The following is a 20317-nucleotide window of genomic DNA, read 5'->3' on the forward strand; positions in this document are numbered from 1 at the left end:
TTAATATAATAAATATATTTTTTGATATTCCACTTTCTATCATTTGAGTATCTGCAGTCATGGATCTGATTACACAGTTCTTTTGCTTGCTTTTGTTCACAGTGGCTTATTTCCTTGTGTATTTCTTACACTTTTTATTGTGAGTTTACATTCTTGACATTTTGCATTTGGGAATTCTTTGAGGCCTGTGTTTAAATTACTTTCCATCAGAGAAAATTTCCATTTATATTGACTTATGTCAGTTGCTTATGGATACTGCTAATACATGACCTCCTATATCTAAACCCCTAAGGAGGGCCAGCCTTTGGTTAGAATTTACAGAAGGAGAGGCCTTTTCTTTTCTTCTTCTCCTTGAGGGAATGCTTAGGGCTTATGTTGGTGAGTATCCTACGTTTTCCTCCTCATGTTGACTTTTTTTTTAATTCACTGTTTCACTAAGTTTGCTGCCTTCTGGTTGTCCCAGCTCTACGCAGATTCTCTCATCTAAGGCAAGGGCCTTGCAAGGGCCATGGTGTTTGCAGTTAACCCAAGTTCTGATCACAGAGCACCCCCACATAAACAGTGCTTGCCTACCTCTCAGAATTTCTGCTTTCTCATTTCTAGTCTCTGCTAATTTTCCTTAACTACTCACCTGCTTTGACTTGCATTTTTTCTTTTTTCTTTTTTTTTTTTGCAGGGGGGAGGTAATTAGGTTTATTTATTTGATTTTTCAGTGGAGGTACTATGGATTGAACCCAGTACCTCAGGCATGCTAGGCATGCACTCTACCACTTGAGCTGTACCCTTCCCACCTTGACCTGCATTTTTATTTAAAACATCATCTTGTGGTATAATTTATATACCATAAAATTCACCCATTTAAAGTATAAATTTCAATGATGTTTACCAAATTTACAGAATTATGCAGTCATTATCACAGTCCAATTTGGAACTTTTCTGTCACCCATGAGTGTTTGATTTTTTGGTAAACTATCCTGTTCCTCCTAATAAGATAACTAGCACCCTTCCCTGGAGATTGGGAAAATGGAAACTTAACCTCTGTTCCATCATCATTTCCTCTGTGGGTTTGGAAGTAACTGAGTGGTTCTGAAATTTATATGACGTGCAGTTGGGACATCTTACTTTGTATATGACAGGTTTGGAAAAGTTCAGTTATTATTACTTTGGACTTTTTGAGAGTGTAGAGAATTTAGCCATTTTAAAGAAGAAAACTCAGATGGTAGCTTAACCCAGGGCCACACGGTAAGTGATGTAGGTTTTGAGCTTCATCTTTATGGCCTGCTACTTAGGTCGTGATGTCACTACTGAGACTTAAATGCCCCCGCTTCCACAGTTCTTCTCACTTGTTTTACCTCCACAGCGGGCATAGGCTAACACAAGTGTCATCAATTTATTAACAAGAATAAAAAGAAATCTCTTCATGTCTTTCTCCAAAGGTTCCAGGATATGGGGCAGTGGGAAACAACTTGGGCTTGACTTAAATTTTAAACTTCATTTAAAGCCATCAACACATGTATAATAGAGGAAAAATAGTTATAGTGGTATATTTTTTTCCAGCAAAGAACTTTGTTTCATAAATTTTATTTAAGCAAAGAAATTCTTGAGCTTTCCTAAATGTCTAAAAAGTTGTCCTTTCTGTCATGTACAGATGTCATATTTTGTTGATCTGACATAACCTGGCTGTGACCGTTTTTTTCCCTGCACAGTACAGAATATTTCTGAGCTACTCCTAAAACCAGCAAAAGCCCAGGGCTAGGTTGTTTTTTTTTTTTTTTAATCAGGGAGTTGAAAGTTTTCTGAAATGTTTTGCTTTTCTACAAGATTCAAACTTAAAAGAGGCAGAATAGTGCAAAGGAGGCCTTCATGATTTCAAAGCTAGTAGTCATAGTGTTGTCTTAGCCCCCCTTTTAGATAAGCAGGAATCAAAGATGTTTAAGTTGTTAATACACACGTTACTGTGGTAGCAAAGATATGATAATTTATTCCCGGAGCAAATTAGAGATGTTGCACATCACTCTGCAGAGTCTCAGCTCTGCCAGATTCTGTGTGGAAGTTAGCTGCTCTGAGTGTTTTTAATTCAGACTTCAGCATCTTCTTCAGTCTCAGTATTAACTGCTATCCCAGATTTCTGAAGCCTCAGAAAGAGGTATTTAGGAAGCCCCTTCCTTCATTCCCAGCTTACATGACAGTCAAGCCTGGCACTAGTGTTTGAGGTTAGCCTCTCAGAGCTGTGGTCGAGCTGTTGCATTTGCACATTTGTCATTGTTAGAAGTGAGTAGCCCTGTCCCTGGAGGGTGAATTGAAGCCCATTCATCTGGAGAAGACTGTCAGTGACAGGCGCGCACTTCCTCCTCCCAGGCCAGGCAGGGTGACCTCCTGAAGCAGGCAGTGTACTCTTGTAGAACATTACTGTTTCAACAGTACATCAGAAACATTTTAAGTAACGTTTTAAAATAAAAAATAAGTCTTCCATGACCTTTGTTTTGATAGAATTTGTATCAGGAAACAAGAAAAGTGGTTGACAGAAGTCAGCCATTTCAGTGCTAGCCATATACCACTCTCAGGTTTCTGATCTGTAGATAATACTTATTATAATCTTTTGTTTCTTAATTTAAATATTTTTTTCTGAGTTTTACACATTCATAAAATTGGGGGAATACAAAATTGTACTAGAATTTAAAATCTAATAGAGTAGAGAGGGGAAGGTTCAAACACATGACAGACCTTCCTGAATCTAACACTTGACTAGCCTCCTACATGGTGGGAGTTGGGTGGCGGTGCTGGGTGTTACTCCTCTCACCTCAGCAGGAATCTTTGTTAGTCCCAAATTGCTAACTCAGTCAACAACTTCAAATTTTGTATTTGTTTTTCAAAATGCCTTCTTAAGGCAGTGAAGCAATAGAAGCTGTAGCTTCATGAACACATCTAATTTAAACTTTCTCCTTCAGTGGAGCATCATAAAATGTACATTTGAGGGATAATGTTCGTAAAAGTTTTATGTTCTACAGAATTTAGTTTAGGTCATATTTTGCAGCAATTTTAAAGCAAACAGAAATCTACAGTCAGCTCTATACATTGTCATCCTGAACAATTACTACATAGTGACTCTTTGCTCAGATCCAGTTGACACCAGTAAGTGGAATTGTAACCTTAAGGGATTATATTTTTTTTACTTATTTTTAGAGGAGGTACTGGGGATTGAACCCAGGACTTCATGAGTGCAAAACATGCACTCTACCACTTGAGCTGTATCCTCCCCCTTGAGAAGGGGTTATAAATGTTACTTTTTAATGTGATTTTGAAGGCCCTTGCAATTAAAGTTCTGACTTAGTTTTCATTTGCTGTGCATTTTTATGTTTAAATTTCATGTTACTACTTTTGTTTCTCCTTGTGATTAGCCATTGCAGGATTCTGATAGCAGTCTTTCTGAAAGCTGATAATCCTTAACTGTAACCCTGTAAACAACAGTAATAGTATATAATTTTCCTTGTGCCTTTATGTACTTGAGTTGGGTGGAGGAGTGAAAAATCAAAGGTTATTGCCAATGCCATTGTTTACTCTGGCATTTTAAATTCTCAGAAAGTGCCTCTGATATTCAGTTGCCTACACCTCTCATTCATAACTCAGTTTGCATCTGGGAGAAAGATGTATATCAGAGAGCGCTGTGTATTCAGATGGTCCATGGTACTGCTAATAGAATTGGCAAACCTTTTCATTTAGAAACGTGGGTAAGTGATCACAGTAGCAGTGGCTACAGAGCAACAGCCAGAGCTTCAGCAGAGGAAGTATGATACAACTTGGAAAGATTGTTTCTGGCTACATAAGTGGTGTCATTGAGACACTTGGATGGGAAGGTAAAGATTTTAGTTCAAATGAAGTGGCATCATTCAGGAAACAGTCCAGCTGTCAGTGCTTTTGAGAATACAGTTGAAGGACAGTTTTGCTCTTAACTGTGGAATGTTATCCCTGTTTTTTTTTCCATCTCTGATGAGGATAGCCTTGGGTCCATCTTGATGTTGTGTTAATGCTATTTTTTTTATTTGAAAAATAGCCTGTGTTCAAATAAAATATATCTTGGCTTAGGGTAAGCAACCATTCACCTGTCAAATGAGAACAGCAACTCAGAATTTTGATTTCCTTCCTTCAAGAACAACTGCAAAGTACATTTTTATTTGAGGGCACAAATGAGTCTTCCCAGGTACCCTTGGTTCCCTAGCTTTTCTCATTTCATTGCTCATACCAGGAGACTCTCTTTCTGAAGTTACTGTTCAGGCAGGTTAGAGCCCCATGTAAAACCTGTGAGTTAAAATCCCTAGGATCTTTCACGGTTCTGCCACCAACTTACAGTGTGACCCTGTGTTATGAGTTTATAATTTCTTTAGCACAGAGCCAAAAAATTTGTCCTTATAAGCAGGCAATCAGTCTGTGAAAAGTAAAACACCATTGGTGCTCTTGTCATTTGTTCTGTAAAGGTCAGGGATGGGGTAGGTATTCGTTTGTTTTCCTTTGCAGCTGAAAGAGAATCTTCAAAGACCTTTTTATATCGTTTCCTCTTCTAGGTTGCCAACTTGGCCTGTTCCATCTCAAACAATGAGGAAGGTGTAAAGCTTGTTCGAATGTCTGCAAGCCAGCTAGAAGCCCTCTGTCCTCAGGTAAAGTACAACCTGCAGTATTTAAGGTACCACCAAATTGGGTTTAGGTTGGAGTAGAGATGAGGTTTATTTTGTTAGTTTTGTTTTTAGTATTTTAGTTAGAAGTGTTAGGGACAAAACACTGATCCAGAGTCCACACAGTTTGGAGAAATTTATGTTTAACATCAAATGATAACTTCCTCAGGGCTCACGTATTACTGTCTACTAACCTGTCATTAAAAATGCATAGTATTCTCCACTGCTGGCAAATGGAGGGTGGGCAGTGGCCATTCTACACCTTCCTTAAGGGAGGACCATCTGCAACATGTGGTAGTCTTGGAATCACGATGGTTACGCCACAAGCCTAAAATAATAACAGCTCCCCACCCACACATCAGATTGATGTCCAGTAGCTGAGTCTTATTGGAGAGAACAAGATTCAGGAGCTAGAGGCCTTACTTTGCAATCTCCTAAAGTAGCCTTATGATACAGATATTAACATAATTCAACCAGCTACTGAAGTAAAAGCTTAAGAACTTCTCTGCATTTATAATGGTCTATTGAAAGACTGGTGATTAGGCTAAGTTAAGCATGTGGGACTCTAGAAAGACTGAAGCACACAGAAGAAGGGTTGCTTTGTTAAGTGCCCCATGAGTTGCTTACCTCCTGTGAGGTGAACTGATCTTGTATGTATGGCCAGATACTCGTCACCCTTTACAGGGATTTCTAAGCAGTGTAAGTGCTGGTTTGGTGGAAGAGGTTGCCCCTATGATTTCCCAAGTAGAGAATGGTCATGGGCGTACTCTGAAGGTTTAAATTTACCTCTCAATGTCCTGCCAGATGGCAGTGACCACAAATAAAGGGGAATAAAGCAAGGGAACTGGAGTAATGGAATAGAGGTCATAGGAATTAAGTTTTCTGTGAAGTCTGCAACCAACTTTAAAATATACTATAACCAATACCTTGGCTGTTTCACATAAATAATTCCTGACACTCAAGGGAAAATAAGTAAATTCTGGTTATTAATTTGGGATCCCATTGGTACATGGCTTAGTTAGTGCAGTTGTTCTCATTCTCAGCCATGTGGATTAGTTTGCCAGTGAGAGTTGTTGCTTCATCTAAATATTAATATGATTAACCAACTGTGGGCCCTTATTATCTGATTGACATTTCCCCAGTTTTACTCCAGTTATGAAGTCTGCTAGTGGTTGGTAACTCTACAGATGATAAGCATAGTGAATTTAATCACCTCTAGAAAGTTCATGGATGACCGAGTTGTATGAAATAAATTTAAAGCAGATCTAAAGATTGGCATTCTTTTCTCAAGCTTGCCATTTTACCCCCTCAGCACTTTGTTTTTAATGCCTTTGGTTCTCCATTTGATTTTGAAATGCTTGAAAAGCGACAATGCTTTCACATATCAGCTGAAACAGATGGTAGCATACGCTGATCACACCTACTAAGAATATTTATATAAATGATCTTAAAGCCTAGGAAAAAAAATCACATGGAGATTCTAGTAGATCCTCATGAAAGTGATGGTGTGCATAAATCATGTGTGGCTGGGCCATGTTGCCCAGGTTTTAGTTTGCCTTCAGAAAGCACCTTTTCTCCCTCTCCTTTGTTAGTTTCATTTCTCCTGCTGGCACAGACCTTAAGGGATGTGGGGTTAGAGAGACAGTGCACAGATCACAGTTGGTATTGAGTATATGTCCTAGATAAAAAGGTGTTTCTCTAGGTGTGATTATTTTCTGAGATTCTCACCTAGTCTCCTTCCTACTCTTGCTCACAAATAGGGCTGGGCGGTTCGGTAATGGCAATACAGTGGACATTTGCAGACATGGTAATGACAAACTGGGTAGCATGTGCCAGTTCTAAATTAGGCGGCTGTGACTCCCTGCCAGCCCCGTTACTGCTAGTTTCTTTCATTTTTTTTCTTTTTTTTTTTTTAAATTGAAGTATAGTCAGTTTGACTCTTTCATAATATTTAAAGAGAAGTCAGCAATTCATATTTTTCTGACTAGTCTTAATTTTAAACCATCAGTAACTAATTTAAGGCTTTGAAGTTCTTTGAGGAAGATAAACCAAATTTCTGGGAGCTGCATCCCACCTACCCTGGCCCATGAGTTTCATGCTTAAAGGACCTCTCCTTCAAGTTAGCTGATGGCTGTCCTCTGAGAAAGAACGGAACCATCTTCTTACTATTCAGCTTGATGTGGGCAGTGATCTCAGGCACTGGGGGTTCTAGTCCTGAGGTTTTTCCTTCCAGAGTCACTGGCTTGTTTGATAAACAAACCCTGGGCAAGTTAGTCAAATTGACTGGGCTAGTTAGTTATTTCACCAGGAGCTTGAGATGGCGTTTAATATGCTGTAGCATGCAGACGAACAGTTGTTATCTTAACGTGTATGTTTCTTTGTTGTGAGGCTACTGTCAACAGCCGTCCACAGTATCGACTGCGTATTAGGTTTTTCTAGTCTGTTTTTGTGCCTTGCACCTGGGCTGCTGCATTCAGGCAGCCCTGGCCCCTCTGCTGGGGGCTGCTGTTCTGTGGCCCCACCTACAGTTTAGTTGGCTTCTAGACCTTATTGTTCCTTTCTGGAGGGGAGAGATGACAGATGGAAACCTAGAGGAGTTTTCTTCCCCGTCTTTCGGTTCACCCAATAAATTAACTTTTAGAAATGGGAAGTTCTGTTCTAAAGTGCTAAGTTTTTAGCAGTTAAGCAACTTTAACCCCCAATATTTGAGGTATTAAAGTTGAGTTCAGAGGAAGTAACCTGAAAGTGGATTCATCTTGTTGCTTGCACGGGGAGGGAAGCACCCACGTTTTTTGGTGATTTACTGTCATGAGTAAGAAAGGAAGTAGGTCAGCTCTCTGCCTGCATTGTCTTCTGCTTTGTGGCTGCACTGTTTCACTCAGTTCATCAGAAAGGAGACCTACCTCCATCTGAGTAAAGAGCCCCATGCTTTTACAAGGAAGGAAAATCAAGCTGTTTTGGGGGAGGACCTGATTCTCTTCCCCCATACCCCCAACATCATCTTGCTTATGGATGTATTCAAGTCTTAGTCCGTGGTAGCTGCTTAAAATACTTCAGTTTTTTGTTCATCTGGTGCTGACCAAAAGGAAAAATCCTACCAATAGCAAGTTTCTAACAACTGAGTCTTTAAACTTGGAGGAGGGTATTTTGGAGATGATCTCACTTAATATTTTATTTTTCTTAGCTCATTATGCAGGGATGAGCATTGTACATTTAATACAAATCTGGCACTTTAATAATTCATATAGCCTGGATTAATGTATGGCCTTTCTTGGAAATCTACACAAGGGTGAATTAAGTATTTGAAGCCACTGCTTTAACTACATTTCCTTTTTTTGTACTTCTCACTAACTAAATTGAGAAATAACTTACAAAATTGTAGGTTCTTCTTTCTGCCTCCTTAGATTTACCTTCCATACTGCTGTTTCTCCCATTGTGTTGTGGGAATGCTGTTCATTTTTGTGGCAAACAGGCTTGACAAGCATCAAATAAGCACAGACCCAGACAGGCCTGGTCTATAAGTGATGAGAAAATACATAGCTCTTAAATGAGCATCCAAGGCATATGGGCCCGGGAAGTCTGCGGCCTCAAGCTCTCACTCATCTATTATTTCACAATCATAGGACCATCTACCTTTGAATCACCTCACTTTTCCACTTCTGATATTCTCTGATCTTTTCTTACAAAGCAATTTCACAGAAGAGCTCAAAGGAGCTGCTTCTGACTGAAAGTGTCTCAGCATTTTCTGTATCTCTTTCTTCCTCCACCCCCTCTCACAGTGGTCTGCAGGTAACAGACTCCCAGAGCACTGTGGTCTCTATATGAGCCTTGCATGTTGATAATGGCCTGTTGTTTTGTTTTCTTGTAAAGTCTGATTGCCCTATCATAAAAGTTGGAAAGCGTTTCCTTGTCTTCCATTTTCTTGAAAAGTCTGTCTGATTGGTATTAGTTCTTCTTTAAATGTTAGGGAGAATTTACCAATGAAGCCATCTGGCCTGGAGTTTTTTTCATGGAACAGTTTGAAACAATGAATTCAGTTTCTTTAATAAATATAATGATACTCAGATTAGCTGTTTATTCTTGAGTGAGCTTTGGTAATTTGTATTTTATTAATGGCTTCTCTATTATTTTTCTTCATTCTGCTTGCTTTGGGTTTAATTTGCCCTTTTTCTAGTTTCTAAAGTTAGAAGCTTTTAAATCATTGATTTGTGACTTTCTTTTCTAATGTAGCAATTAAACATTTAATGCTATAAATTTCTCTCAAAGTACTACTTTAACTGCATCCCACAAATGTTGATGTGTATGTTAAATAGTATGGTTGGGATGGTCAAGAAAGACCTCACTCAAAGTGATGCAGAAGCAAAGAACAGAAGGAGATGACAGAGTAAGCAAGGGAGGGTGTCTGAGGGGAATGCACTCCAGGAAGAGGGAACAGCAAATATAGAGGCTTTGAGGAAGGGGGTGTCAAATATCTCACAGGACTGTGGGTGTTACAGGGCCTTTTAGGGCCATGGAAAAGCATTTGGCTTTTTACTCTGAGTTACATGGAAAGCTATTGAGGGGTTTTGAGTGAGGATTGACTTGATCTAATTGTTAGGCTTTAACAAGGCTTCTTGGACTTCTGTGAGGAAGGATAGAAGCAGACAGATCCCGTAGGAAGCTGTGGTAAGCAGAATAATGTGATTCCCGCGTGCCACAACCCTCCCCATCCCCCGTCCATGTCCTAATTCTGGAGACTTGTGACTATGTTTCCTTATATGGCAAAAGGAACTTTGCAGAGGTAAATAAACTAAGGATCTTTAGATGATTAAATTACCTTAGATTATATGAGTGGGTCCTCAGTGTAATCACAAGGGTCCTTATATGAAGGATGGAGTGGTGTCATCATCAGAGAAGGAGATGTGTTCTTGGAAGCAGAGTTGGAGTGATGTGGCCACAAGCTAAGGAGTGTGGGCAGCCTCTAGAAGTTGGGAAAGACAAGGACTGGAATTTCCCCTAGAGCCTCCAGAATGAACAGTTCTGCTGACACTTTGATTTTAGCTCTTTTAGGCCTGTTTTAGACTTGCGTCTCTAGAACTGTAAGATAACATTTGTGCTGTTTTTGTGGTAATATGTTACAACAGTGTAGGAAACCAAAGCAGGCTGTGCTGCTCATCCAGGCAAGAGTACAGTGGAAATGGTGAATAGTAGTTACAGAGTTTGGATATATTTTGAAGGTAGAATTTATTGAAGGATTTCTCGAGAAGTGAAGTGTTTTGATCCTATGTAGCTAGAAGGATGGAGCTGTCATTTTGGTAGGGGAAAAAGGTGATTTCGAGGAAGAGCTCAGTTTTGAACATGTTAATTTTGTGGTGCTTGTTAGACATGCATGAAGCAGATCAAGTTCAGGGAAGAGGTCTGGACAGGATGTATAAATGTGAGATTCATTAGCACATACATGATGCTTAAAGCCATGAGCCTTGTTGATAAGCTCACCAATGAAGTATGTATACCCAGAGTAACAATGTTGTGGAACTAAAACTGGGGTTCTCTAACATGTAGAGTTTAGAAGGATGAGCAGTATCCAGCAAAGGAGACTGAGCACGTGTTAAGACCAGAAGAGCACCAGAAGCTGGTTTTATCTTGGAAGACAAATGGGAAAAGTGTTTCTAGGAAGAGTGATTATTAATGTCAAATGATTGTGAACTGTGACCTGAGAATTGATCCTAGGATTGAGCAACATATAAAGATGACAAATGATCTTGGACAAAAAACGTTTCGGTAGAATTTAGGCGAGACAAACTTGACTTGAGTGGGTTCAAGAGAGAAGAGAAGAATTGAGGGTAGCAAGTGTCTTTCAAAGTAAATGTAAGGATTATGGAGACATGGGGTGGTGGCATGAGGCAGATACGGGATTGAGAATGTTTTTGCTTTTTGTTTCTACTTGGGAGGTTTGTTTGTTTGTTTGTTTTAAGCTGATGGAAGTAATCCAGTAGAGAGGAAATACTGATGATAAAGAATAGAGGGGAGAGAAATGCTAGAACAACACCTTGGAGTAGGGTAGAAGAAATGAGATCCAGTGCACAAGTAGCGAGGTTGGTCTGAGATAGGAGCACAGATAGGAACGTTCATAATTAAGAAGAGGTAAGACAGTATGTGGCCTGGATGCAGGTAGAGAAGGTGGTGTGAATCTGTAGACATTGTCTTTTGATGGCATTTCATCTTCTCATTTAAATTTAGGAAGCAGAGCTGTAAGCTGAGAGTGCTAGTGCTGGGAGGAGTGTTACAGGAGGAGGTGTGGAACAGTCACTCATTTAGTCAGAGTCCACACATGAGGAGAGGAAGAGACTGACTGGATGTCTAGTTCTCTTGCTCTTACCATTCCTCATTGATTGGTGATGTCACTTGTATCATACATTGAGTTTTGTTCTATGATAGGGTCTGTTTTTAGACTGTTCTGTTTTAGTTACATTAGCTTTATATATATATATATTTAATTGACGTATAGTCAGTTTACACTGTTGTCAGTCATTACATTTTAACTTTCTCTTCTATACTGTTGCTCCCTATCCCTAAGATTTTTTCCTCACAGTTGTCAGGTGTATACTGTTTCAGATTAATTTGTGAATAATAGATCAGTCTTCTATTCCTAAACATGGACTGTGTTTCTGTTTATTCAAGTTTTTTTTAATGTGCCTTAGAAAAATTTAGTCACTTTTTGTTACTTCAGTCTTGTGGGGGTTTTTTTGTTTTGTTTTGTTTTTTTACAGATTTAACCCCAAATATTTCCTATTAATTGCTTTCTTGAAGATCTGATACTTCATTTTATGTCCTGTTTTCTATTATATAGAAAAGTTATTGATTTTTATGTATTTCTATTATCCCTAGCTACCTTAATGAACTCCTAATTCTAAGAGTTTTTTTCAGTTGACTCACTTCAGTTTCCTAGATAAACAAAGATGATCTACATTAAAAAGTAATTCTGTCTCCCTTCTAACAGCTTTTTCTTATTTCCATTTCCTACTTTATTTCATTGGCTAGAAAGACCATTTATTCCTTAACTAATTGTGACAGTAGGTATTCTGATGAATAACATCCTGATTTTTAAGGTACAAATGGTTTTAGAGTTTTACCACTATCATGCTGGATGATTATTTAAAGTAGTATATTAAATATCTTTCTATTCCTAATTTACTAAGCCATCACCAGAGTATTTAATTTACCAAATGTCTTTTGTAAACAGGTTTGTAACCAAAATGAGAAAGTTAACCTTAGACCAGGTGCTTTTCCTCCATTATACTGTATGGGATAAGATATTATGGAACAAAGAGCAGTTTTCTCCTAGTAATGGAAAATTACCCTAGTATTTAAAACATACAATTAATTCCCTACCCATGTTTACTTGGCTCTCTTAGGAAGGATTTTCTTCAGCCAAATATTCTTACAAGGTCTAGCTCCACTCTGATTCATTGTGAATTAATGAGATAACTAATGAAGAGTAGTCCACAGTGGTGAACCACCTGGTGGGAAATGAAGGCAAGAAGGAAAAAAGCAAAGAAGAAACCTTGAAATGATAAATATAGGGGAGCCACTGTATAACACATGGGGAAGACAGGATATTTTGTCTTCCAAAAATTTTTTGTCCAAACCCATTCACTTTTGAAAGTAGTGGGCTATTAATAGCTGGGACCGCCCGGTCCCTGATGCTTGTGAGTCCGTCATTATGTAGTCTTACTGCTTCCAGTTGTCTAGGAGGGAAGGGGAATGGCTGCACTAATCTAGTGTGTCTGATTCTTCTTCAGTTTGTTAACCACAGTCTTTGGGGGCTAAGCTGATAACTTCTTTCTTGAATACCCCTCCAGTATATTGGGAATTATGCACATGACCTGAAGGCATGTGATTTCTACAGCACTGAAAAACATCCAAAACTCCTCCCCTCAGGAAGCACGCCCAAATGACTCTGTGGTAACAGTTGTTCTGCCTCTTCCAGATCTTGATTACTACCAGTTTCCTTTTGTGTTTGCTTCCCTTCCAGGTTGCATTATTATGAACACAGGTATCTCCAATAACCTGTAAGCACCTTGTACCCAGAAATCTTACTAATTACTCTTTCAGCTCATTTTTGTACTGTTTCATTATTTATGCGTTCAGTGAATACATCAAAGGTTCTGAATAGGTATTTCTCCAAAGAGTATACGCTAATGGTCAATAAGTACCTGAAAAGATGTGCAACATCATGGCCCACCGGAAAAATGCAAATCAAAACCAAAGTGAGGTATCACTTCACACTCACTAGGATGGCTATAATTAAAAAAAAAAAAAAGTGAGGTGGAAGGGAAAACAAGTGTTGGTGAAGATGTGGGGAAGTTGGAGCCCTGCTACATGCTGGAGGGAATGTAAAATGGTACATTTTGGGAAGATGGTAAGGCAGTTCCTTGAAAAGTTAAACATAAAGTTAACTGTATGACCCAGCAATTATATTCCTACTTACGTACACAAGAATGAAACAAAACAGGTATGTGAATGTTCATATGAAGCAGCTTATTCATATGGGCCAAAAAGTGGAAAGACTTCAAATGTCGATCAGCTGGTGAATGAATAAATAAAATGTGATAAATCTGTATACTGGCATGTTACTTGTCAATATAAAGGAATGAAATAGTGATGCGTCCTACAGCACATAAGAACTTTGACACATTATGTTAAATGAAAGAAGCTAGTTACAGAAATGCACATATTAATATTCCATTCTGTAGGACATACTTATTTTATAGAAAAAAGTCCAGAATAGGTAAATCCATAGAGGCAGAAAGTTCTGTTAGTGGTTGCCAAGAGGTAGGGTTAAGGGAAATAGGGAGTGACAGTAGATACGGAGTTTCTTTTTGGAGTGATGAAAATGTTCTAAAAAAAGATTGTGGTGATGGTTGCAAAACTGTAAATACACTAAAAATCTTTGGATCATGCAGTTTAAATGACTGAATTGTTTGGTAAGTGAATTATATCTCAGTAAAGCTTTTTAAGAAATTACTTTCTACTTTTTTAGAAGAAATTACCTTTAGGTTTATTAAACTTTTTTTTTTTTATTAAACAAAGGTGCTGGTGATTGAACCCAGGACCTTGTGCATGCTAAGCCTGTGCTCTTCCCCTGAGCTATACCCTCCTCCCTAGAAATTACCTTTTAAGCTTAATAAATATTACACTTTCTGTGATGCTGTTATATGTCAAATATACTTCAGGAATTGGAATACAATATATTTTTCATATGTATACTTTGATAATATATCAAAAACCTGAAATGCCAGATGTTCATCACAAGATTATTAAGAATACTGATACTCTACAATCAGAAAATAGTGATGTGCAGCTATAAGGTGGAATAATAAACAGCTAATGTTTGTAACATACATTTAATGATATAGAGCAGTATCTAAAAGAATCAACAGAATAGTCAGTTTTATGTAGCATATAATTCTAATTGTGTATTTTTCAATTTGCATACATACTTGTGTATATGAGGAGAAAAAAGCCTGGAATATAATGTCAAAAATTGTGAAGATTTCCTGTCACTTGAGTGGAGAGATGAGAGATACTTCTGTTGTTGTCCATGGTTCCAGTGTATTACCGTACTTCAAATGTGCTGCTTCTCCATTCGCATATGAAGCCTGTTGTTTAACACTTCTCTCCTTCATCTCTGTGGAACGTGTGGTGTTGTGTGTCCTTGTGAAATGCACATGAGACAAAGCTGTAGCCTCCACTGACCAGATTGTCTCACCTATTTTATTTTCATGGCTCCGAAACAGTAAACAGTGAACTTCAATATCTTTGCAGGTTATCAATGCTGCACTGGCTTTAGCAGCAAAGCCACAGAGTAAACTGGCCCAAGAGAACATGGATCTTTTTAAAGAACAGTGGGAAAAACAAGTCCGGGTTCTCACAGATGCTGTCGATGACATTACTTCCATCGATGACTTCCTGGCTGTCTCAGGTAATGAGCTGCTTCCCCAGAGAAGTTTGTGAGGAAGTGCATAATTACTTATGCCTAAGTTACAATAATGGACAAGCAAAAGGCCCCTGAGTCTGGGCAGGTAAATCATTGTAGCAATAATATTGTGCTGGTTTTCATTTTAATTTAAAAACAAAACAAAACAAAAGAAGCTACTAGTGCCTCCTGAGCAATGGGGGGCAGGGTTGGAGTTGTCTCCCTTGTGGTGGGGCTGGTCTTGATCTGAAAAGCATGAAGTAAGAAGCTGGCTGGCAGAGGTTTCTCCCTGTTGGTGTAGAATAAGACCTTGCAACTGTGACCTGTACAAACGCTGTAACCATCTACCCTTCTTGCTGCTATTGTGTTTAGAAAAACACTGACCTGTGTCCTGGTAGAGGTTGTAGTTATTTGTTTTGAGCCTGTGAGATTTAGAAGGGATTCCCGACATCACCAACTTTAGTTTCTTTTGTAAAAATTATTCCCCTTGGAAAGCTTCTCTTTCTCTCTCTCTCTCTCTCAGAAATGATCATAGTTTAACTGCCTACTTTTCGAAAGACTCTGTCTGCATGATGCACAGATAGAAAACAGAGAGGAAATATTTAAGTACCATTTAATTATGAACTTGCAAAAAATAAATCTGGGTAATTCACCTCACAAAAACAGTTGATTTCATTATATAAACATAAACTGGTAATGACATAGTAAATTGCATTCATATAGAAAATGTCTGTCAACTGCAATTCACTGTTTATCACACAGAGATAAATTTCCATCCGTCTCCTTAGAGTTGAGCAAGTATAAATGCATTCTCCATTTAACAGGCCTCTGCTGCCCTTGGCTGCACTGCTTGCTCTTTGGAGGTGCCAGGCTTCCTGAGGCCAGTGGCTGTGGGCAGAGTCAGTGGCTGCTACTTGTAGGGCTAAAACTACCTGTCACCCCAGGGAACCATGGTCTGGAACGTGGGAGACGCGAGGGGCAATGGGGCTTGAAGCAGAAGCGGTGCTTAAGTACGTGCACAGCACAGTCCTCCAGCAGTGACCTATATAAGGTGACCGTGTGTTCTGCATACCAATGTTTCCCTGTCTCTGCTAGTTCTCCTTGGGATTGGTAGCTTTGGCCCTACTTCAGAGAATGGGGAACAGGCAATCCGTAAACTACAAAATGAGGGGGTGAACCATGCTGCTGCAGGACTGCCAGATTGCAGGTGCTGGTACTTTAAAACAAAAACCCATTTGCAAACACATCTTTGCAGGTGCCAAAAATGCAGCAATTGCTTTTTTGGGAAATCTTGGCCTTCTGTTGTTTTTCCCAATGAAGTACTGAATTATTCTTTTCATAGGTTTAGAGAAAAACATTCCACCTTCACAGCACACTTTTAAGCAAACAACAAATTTTGAAATCTAAATGCAAAGCCCCCCTCTGGAGATAGATATTACATTCCTAAACTTACTTACCAAGTAAGGCTTGGTCTCAAGGGATTTTTTCAGTCCTTAACAGCAAAATAGAATGTGATAGAATCCAATGTCCCTCATGCAACATTCTTCAAATCAGAGAACAAAAGGGATTGTGCAGTAGCATTTAGTGGGATCCAGGCAGTATCTTTAGGGCATATGACATAAAATAGAAGAAAGGTAAAGAGAAATCAGATTCTTCAACAGATACACTTTTGTCTGGTGAGTGTATTCAATTTTTATGCAAATGTGGGAAAGTAGAAGGGTTGACTTGAAGGAAAGGAGTTTAGACAGTTTCTGTTTAGCAAATAAAAACATCAAACAATCCTCTCAGTCAGAAAGTGGTGGTGCTTTCAGAGCATCTGAACTTTAGAGATCCACCTTAGTGTGTTTCTCTGTTTTGTCCCTGGCTTGCTTAGCACCGTCAAGTAATTAACAGGACAAGGCGGTTATTCACAATTCCACTGTTTTTTAGGGTGTGCTTTTTAGGGGCATGGGATGAAGGAGACAAGTAGAGGCCTGTGCAGAGTTCTACTGGCTTGACCAGTTGATTTTTAGCATTCAGATTCATTGTGCACTTACCTCACCTATGGCAGTTTTAACACTTTTTATGTAGATGCACTAGAGGTGTCTCCTCATTGCACCTGACACACAGCTTCGCTTCAGTAGGGAAGTGGCTGACTCTCGTTGAGTGGACTCTCGCTTTTCACTGGGCAGGTCCCCACTCGTCCCCAGTCCTTGGCCCTTGTGCAAGTACAGTGTCACTAAAGGTGCCACGCGAACTGGAGAGCAGGGGTCATCTGCAGCAGCTGTGTGCAGTCTTTATACCAGAAGCCGAGGTCTGCCCCCTCTGCCATTTCCTGTCGCGCTGAGGCACAGTGGTGCTTTGTCAGTCCTTGGGCACGAAGGGCTAGTTTCTGAGTAAGGGGCTGCCAGGCGAGTGCCTGGCACAGAGTCTGACCTAAGGTTGGTGGACTTCATAAAATTTTGCCAAATGAAAAGTAAGGATGCTGCTTGACTCCTTGGAGTGGTGGTTTTCTACTGTGTCTGGGGGCCGTGTTGGCCTTTGGCAGGGTGATAGATTTTGAGGAATATTTCCAGTAATGACTTTCCACCATCATATTCCCTCTTGGAATCCATGGGGCCTGTATGTTTGCTGTAGCCCTGCCCACTCATGAGACTCCATCCAAGGGGATGTTCTTTAGGGAATAGGACTGAGAGGATCCTCTGCTGCTTTATCTCCATTGTTCCTGGGTATTCTGTCTGACTGGTTCCAGAAGTTTCCTCATGCTTATCACAAGTCATATCTTAAATTTATGGCTCAAAAAATAATAGTCATCTTGTATATAACCTGGTGAAGCCACTAAGACCCTGGTGCCAATATTTCATGAGGCTGCAGGGCAGGGGGAACTTGAATCACTGTGTATCAAATATGAGCCAGTGGCACTTGCAAATAGAGAGGGACTTGCAAGCTACCCCAGGGAAGAGGGAGAGGGCATGCTTTTCCCCCCAGCTGTTCTATTCAGAGTGTTGCCTTGTAAATGTTGGAGGTGGTTTAGGATGCTAGACAGCATTCAGCAAACCATAAGTATATTTATATGGACTGATCCCTTAAGGACAGTGGTTTGAAATTTATCAAAGTGATAAAGACTGTTTGAATTTCATTTGAATTGTATTTGATAAACAATTTTACATGGAAATGCAATTTACTTTCTCATTCGTTTACTCTACTTTCAAATGTGGAAGGTTTGGTTCCTTTTTTTTGAGTCACAAGTGGTTAGAGTGATTCTGATTGGGTTTATTCCTTTTCTTTACCAAATGCTCTTGGAAACAAATAATACTTTTCATTACATACTTTAGGGCAACAAAAAAGGGTAGTAATATGTGCTCTTCTTCATTAAGTGTCAGTGTGCCAAATAATTCAGTCTGATGGGTCTAAATAAAAGGATTTTTGTACTTAATTTTTTGTGTTTAATAGCAGAAAGGCAAAACTGAAGATAAGATAGGGCTAAAGTTAATTTGATTTCTAACTCCTATGCCTCCTAGCTGTGTGACCTTGGGCAAGTCACTTAATACTTTCGTACCTGGTTTCCTCATTAATTAATAGTGATTTTAAAGAAATAGCTACTATAGAGTGAGTTAAATGTCAAGCACTCAGAATATTTCCATAATATTCGAGTAAGTTTTCTATATAAAGCATTGATATTATCCTCTCCTGTGTGTGCATAAGGGTGCACTGATAAAGATATCCAGAGCAAAGGGAGCCCAGGAAGGGCCCCAGTGGGCACTGTGGACTGAAGTGTAAAAATTCATGCAGGCTTTCTGGAGAATGCCAGTTGGTTTGGTTCCTGGAGAGCAGTTAGGCATCATACACCTACTTGATATACATAATACCTTTTGACTTAGTAATCCCATTGCTAGAAATAGGGATATGTATACAGATGTTTGCCAGAATACCTGTGCAAGGATGTTCACTTCAACCAAAATGTCTACAGGAGACTGGGTGGGTGAATTATGGCCCCTCCATCTCTTCAGTAGCATATTGTGCAGCCATTACAATGGATGAGGTCGATCTGCAGAGGCAGTCCTAGAAAGGTTTTCAAACGAAAAACAGATACATTATTGTCCATAATCCTTGAGGATAGACTGGTGTGTGTGTGTGTGTGTGTGTGTGTGTGTGTGTGTGTGTGTGTGTGTGTGTGTGTGTGTGTGTGTTTCCTGTTAGAAGTATCTACAAATAAAGACTATTGAACAATCAGAGTTTTTAATAGGGTACAGATTGGTGTGTCTACTGATAATGGACCCATGCTGAGTTTCTTTGGAAATTCAATTAAAGCTAAAATAACTTACGGTTTAAATTAGTATGGGTACCACCAATCCTCCCATGTTTGCACACGTCCAGTGGGATCTCACTTCTCCCCTTTTGGCTCCAGTTGGTGGCATGTCCTGGGTGTGCAGTGGCCTCAGCTGTTGGGCTTTCCCAGTGAGGGTAGGGAATGTTACCTTAGTCAGCTTCCTGAAGTAGAAGGCTTCTTTGGCTGAAGAATGGCAAGCACTTCTCTGGTTTGGGTTCATCTGGAAGAATAAATGGAAGTATAAATCCCAGAAAATGTAAATTGAGTTTTAAAAACATACGTGTCTAACGAAGGTGAACAAATCCTTGGTGGAAGTTGGGGCCACCTTAATGAACAAAAAAAAGAGTATTATGCTTCATTGATTCTAAGACGTGCTTTCCTTCCTGAAACCAGGATGAGTCTTAAAATCAGTGGTATGAGAAAACATTAACTCATAGTTTAGTTAGCAACAGCTTTCCTATCCTGTCCTATCCTGTCCTGTCTTATCCTGATACAAGAGTCAAATGTTATGGTAGGTTGAGTGAAAGCAGCAGTTTTTAACCTAAGGTCTAGTATGGTGGGCAGGCTCAGTGCCAGTCTGTTTAGTTTAAATTACTCTGTAAAGAGTTTCTGTATAAAAGATGTTCCTGATGGGCTCTAAATCCATTGATTCTTATCACTGGTTCATATATTCTCCCTAAAATTAGCTTATATAGAAAGTCTGTTTAATAATTTTTCTCTTTGAGTAGTACAGTGGTGTAAACTCTGGCAAGCATGCCAGTTTTTTAATTGGTAGATGCTAACTTACAGTCTTCTTAGCGATCTTGTGATAATTCATTTTTCCCTTCTGTAATAGAAATTCTTACTGTATTTTTACTTTCCCTGAAAAGATGTTTATTTTAATTGATTGATTAGTTTTTATTTAAAAAAAAAGACTTTTAAAGCAGTTTTAGGTTCACAGCAAAATTAAGAGGAAGGTGAAGAGACTTTTCATCTACTTCCTGCCCCCTGCACATGTGCAGCCTCCCCTGTTACCAACACCCCCACCAGAGAGTACGGTTGTTAGAACTGATGAACCCGCGCTGACACGTCATCGCCGCTCAGAGTTCCTGATGTGCACTGCCCTTCACTCTTGGTGGTGTGCCTCCTGTAGGTTTGGGCAAATGTATCCACCATTTAAGTGCCATACAGAGTATTTTCACTGCCCTAAAAATCTTCTGTGCTCCACCTATTCATCCCTCCCCGGCCACCCCTGGTCTTTTACTGTGTCCATAGTTTTGCCTTTTCCAGAATGTCAGTTGGAATCATATAGCCTTTTCAGACTGGCTTCTTTCACTTAGTCATATGCATTTATGGTTACTCCATGTCTTTTCATAGTTTGATAGCACTTTTTTTTTAACGCTG

General features: G+C 39.4%; 1 protein-coding gene and 1 long non-coding RNA gene across 3 annotated transcripts in view; one reads left to right on the forward strand and one right to left on the reverse strand.

Annotated features, from left to right (window-relative positions):
* CTNNA1 (catenin alpha 1) overlaps window positions 1-20317 on the forward strand; it is a 154234-nt gene that overhangs the window by 119950 nt on the left and 13967 nt on the right. Inside the window, exons 10-11 of the mRNA XM_074360744.1 lie at window positions 4560-4652; window positions 14475-14631. Of these exons, the coding sequence (XP_074216845.1) occupies window positions 4560-4652; window positions 14475-14631 (250 nt within the window). The remainder of the gene's footprint in view (window positions 1-4559; window positions 4653-14474; window positions 14632-20317) is intronic.
* Window positions 15008-20188, reverse strand: LOC141577091 (uncharacterized). 2 transcript variants are annotated; one of them, XR_012505655.1, is made up of 4 exons: window positions 19083-20188; window positions 18537-18666; window positions 16083-16227; window positions 15008-15190 (listed from the first exon to the last, which is right to left on the reverse strand). It is a non-coding gene; the product is annotated as an uncharacterized LOC141577091 (long non-coding RNA). The 2 variants fall into 2 exon arrangements; XR_012505654.1 differs by having other exon boundaries at window positions 18537-20188.

The sequence above is a fragment of the Camelus bactrianus genome, chromosome 3, assembly GCF_048773025.1.
Source record: "Camelus bactrianus isolate YW-2024 breed Bactrian camel chromosome 3, ASM4877302v1, whole genome shotgun sequence".
NCBI classification, from domain to species: Eukaryota; Metazoa; Chordata; class Mammalia; order Artiodactyla; family Camelidae; genus Camelus; species Camelus bactrianus.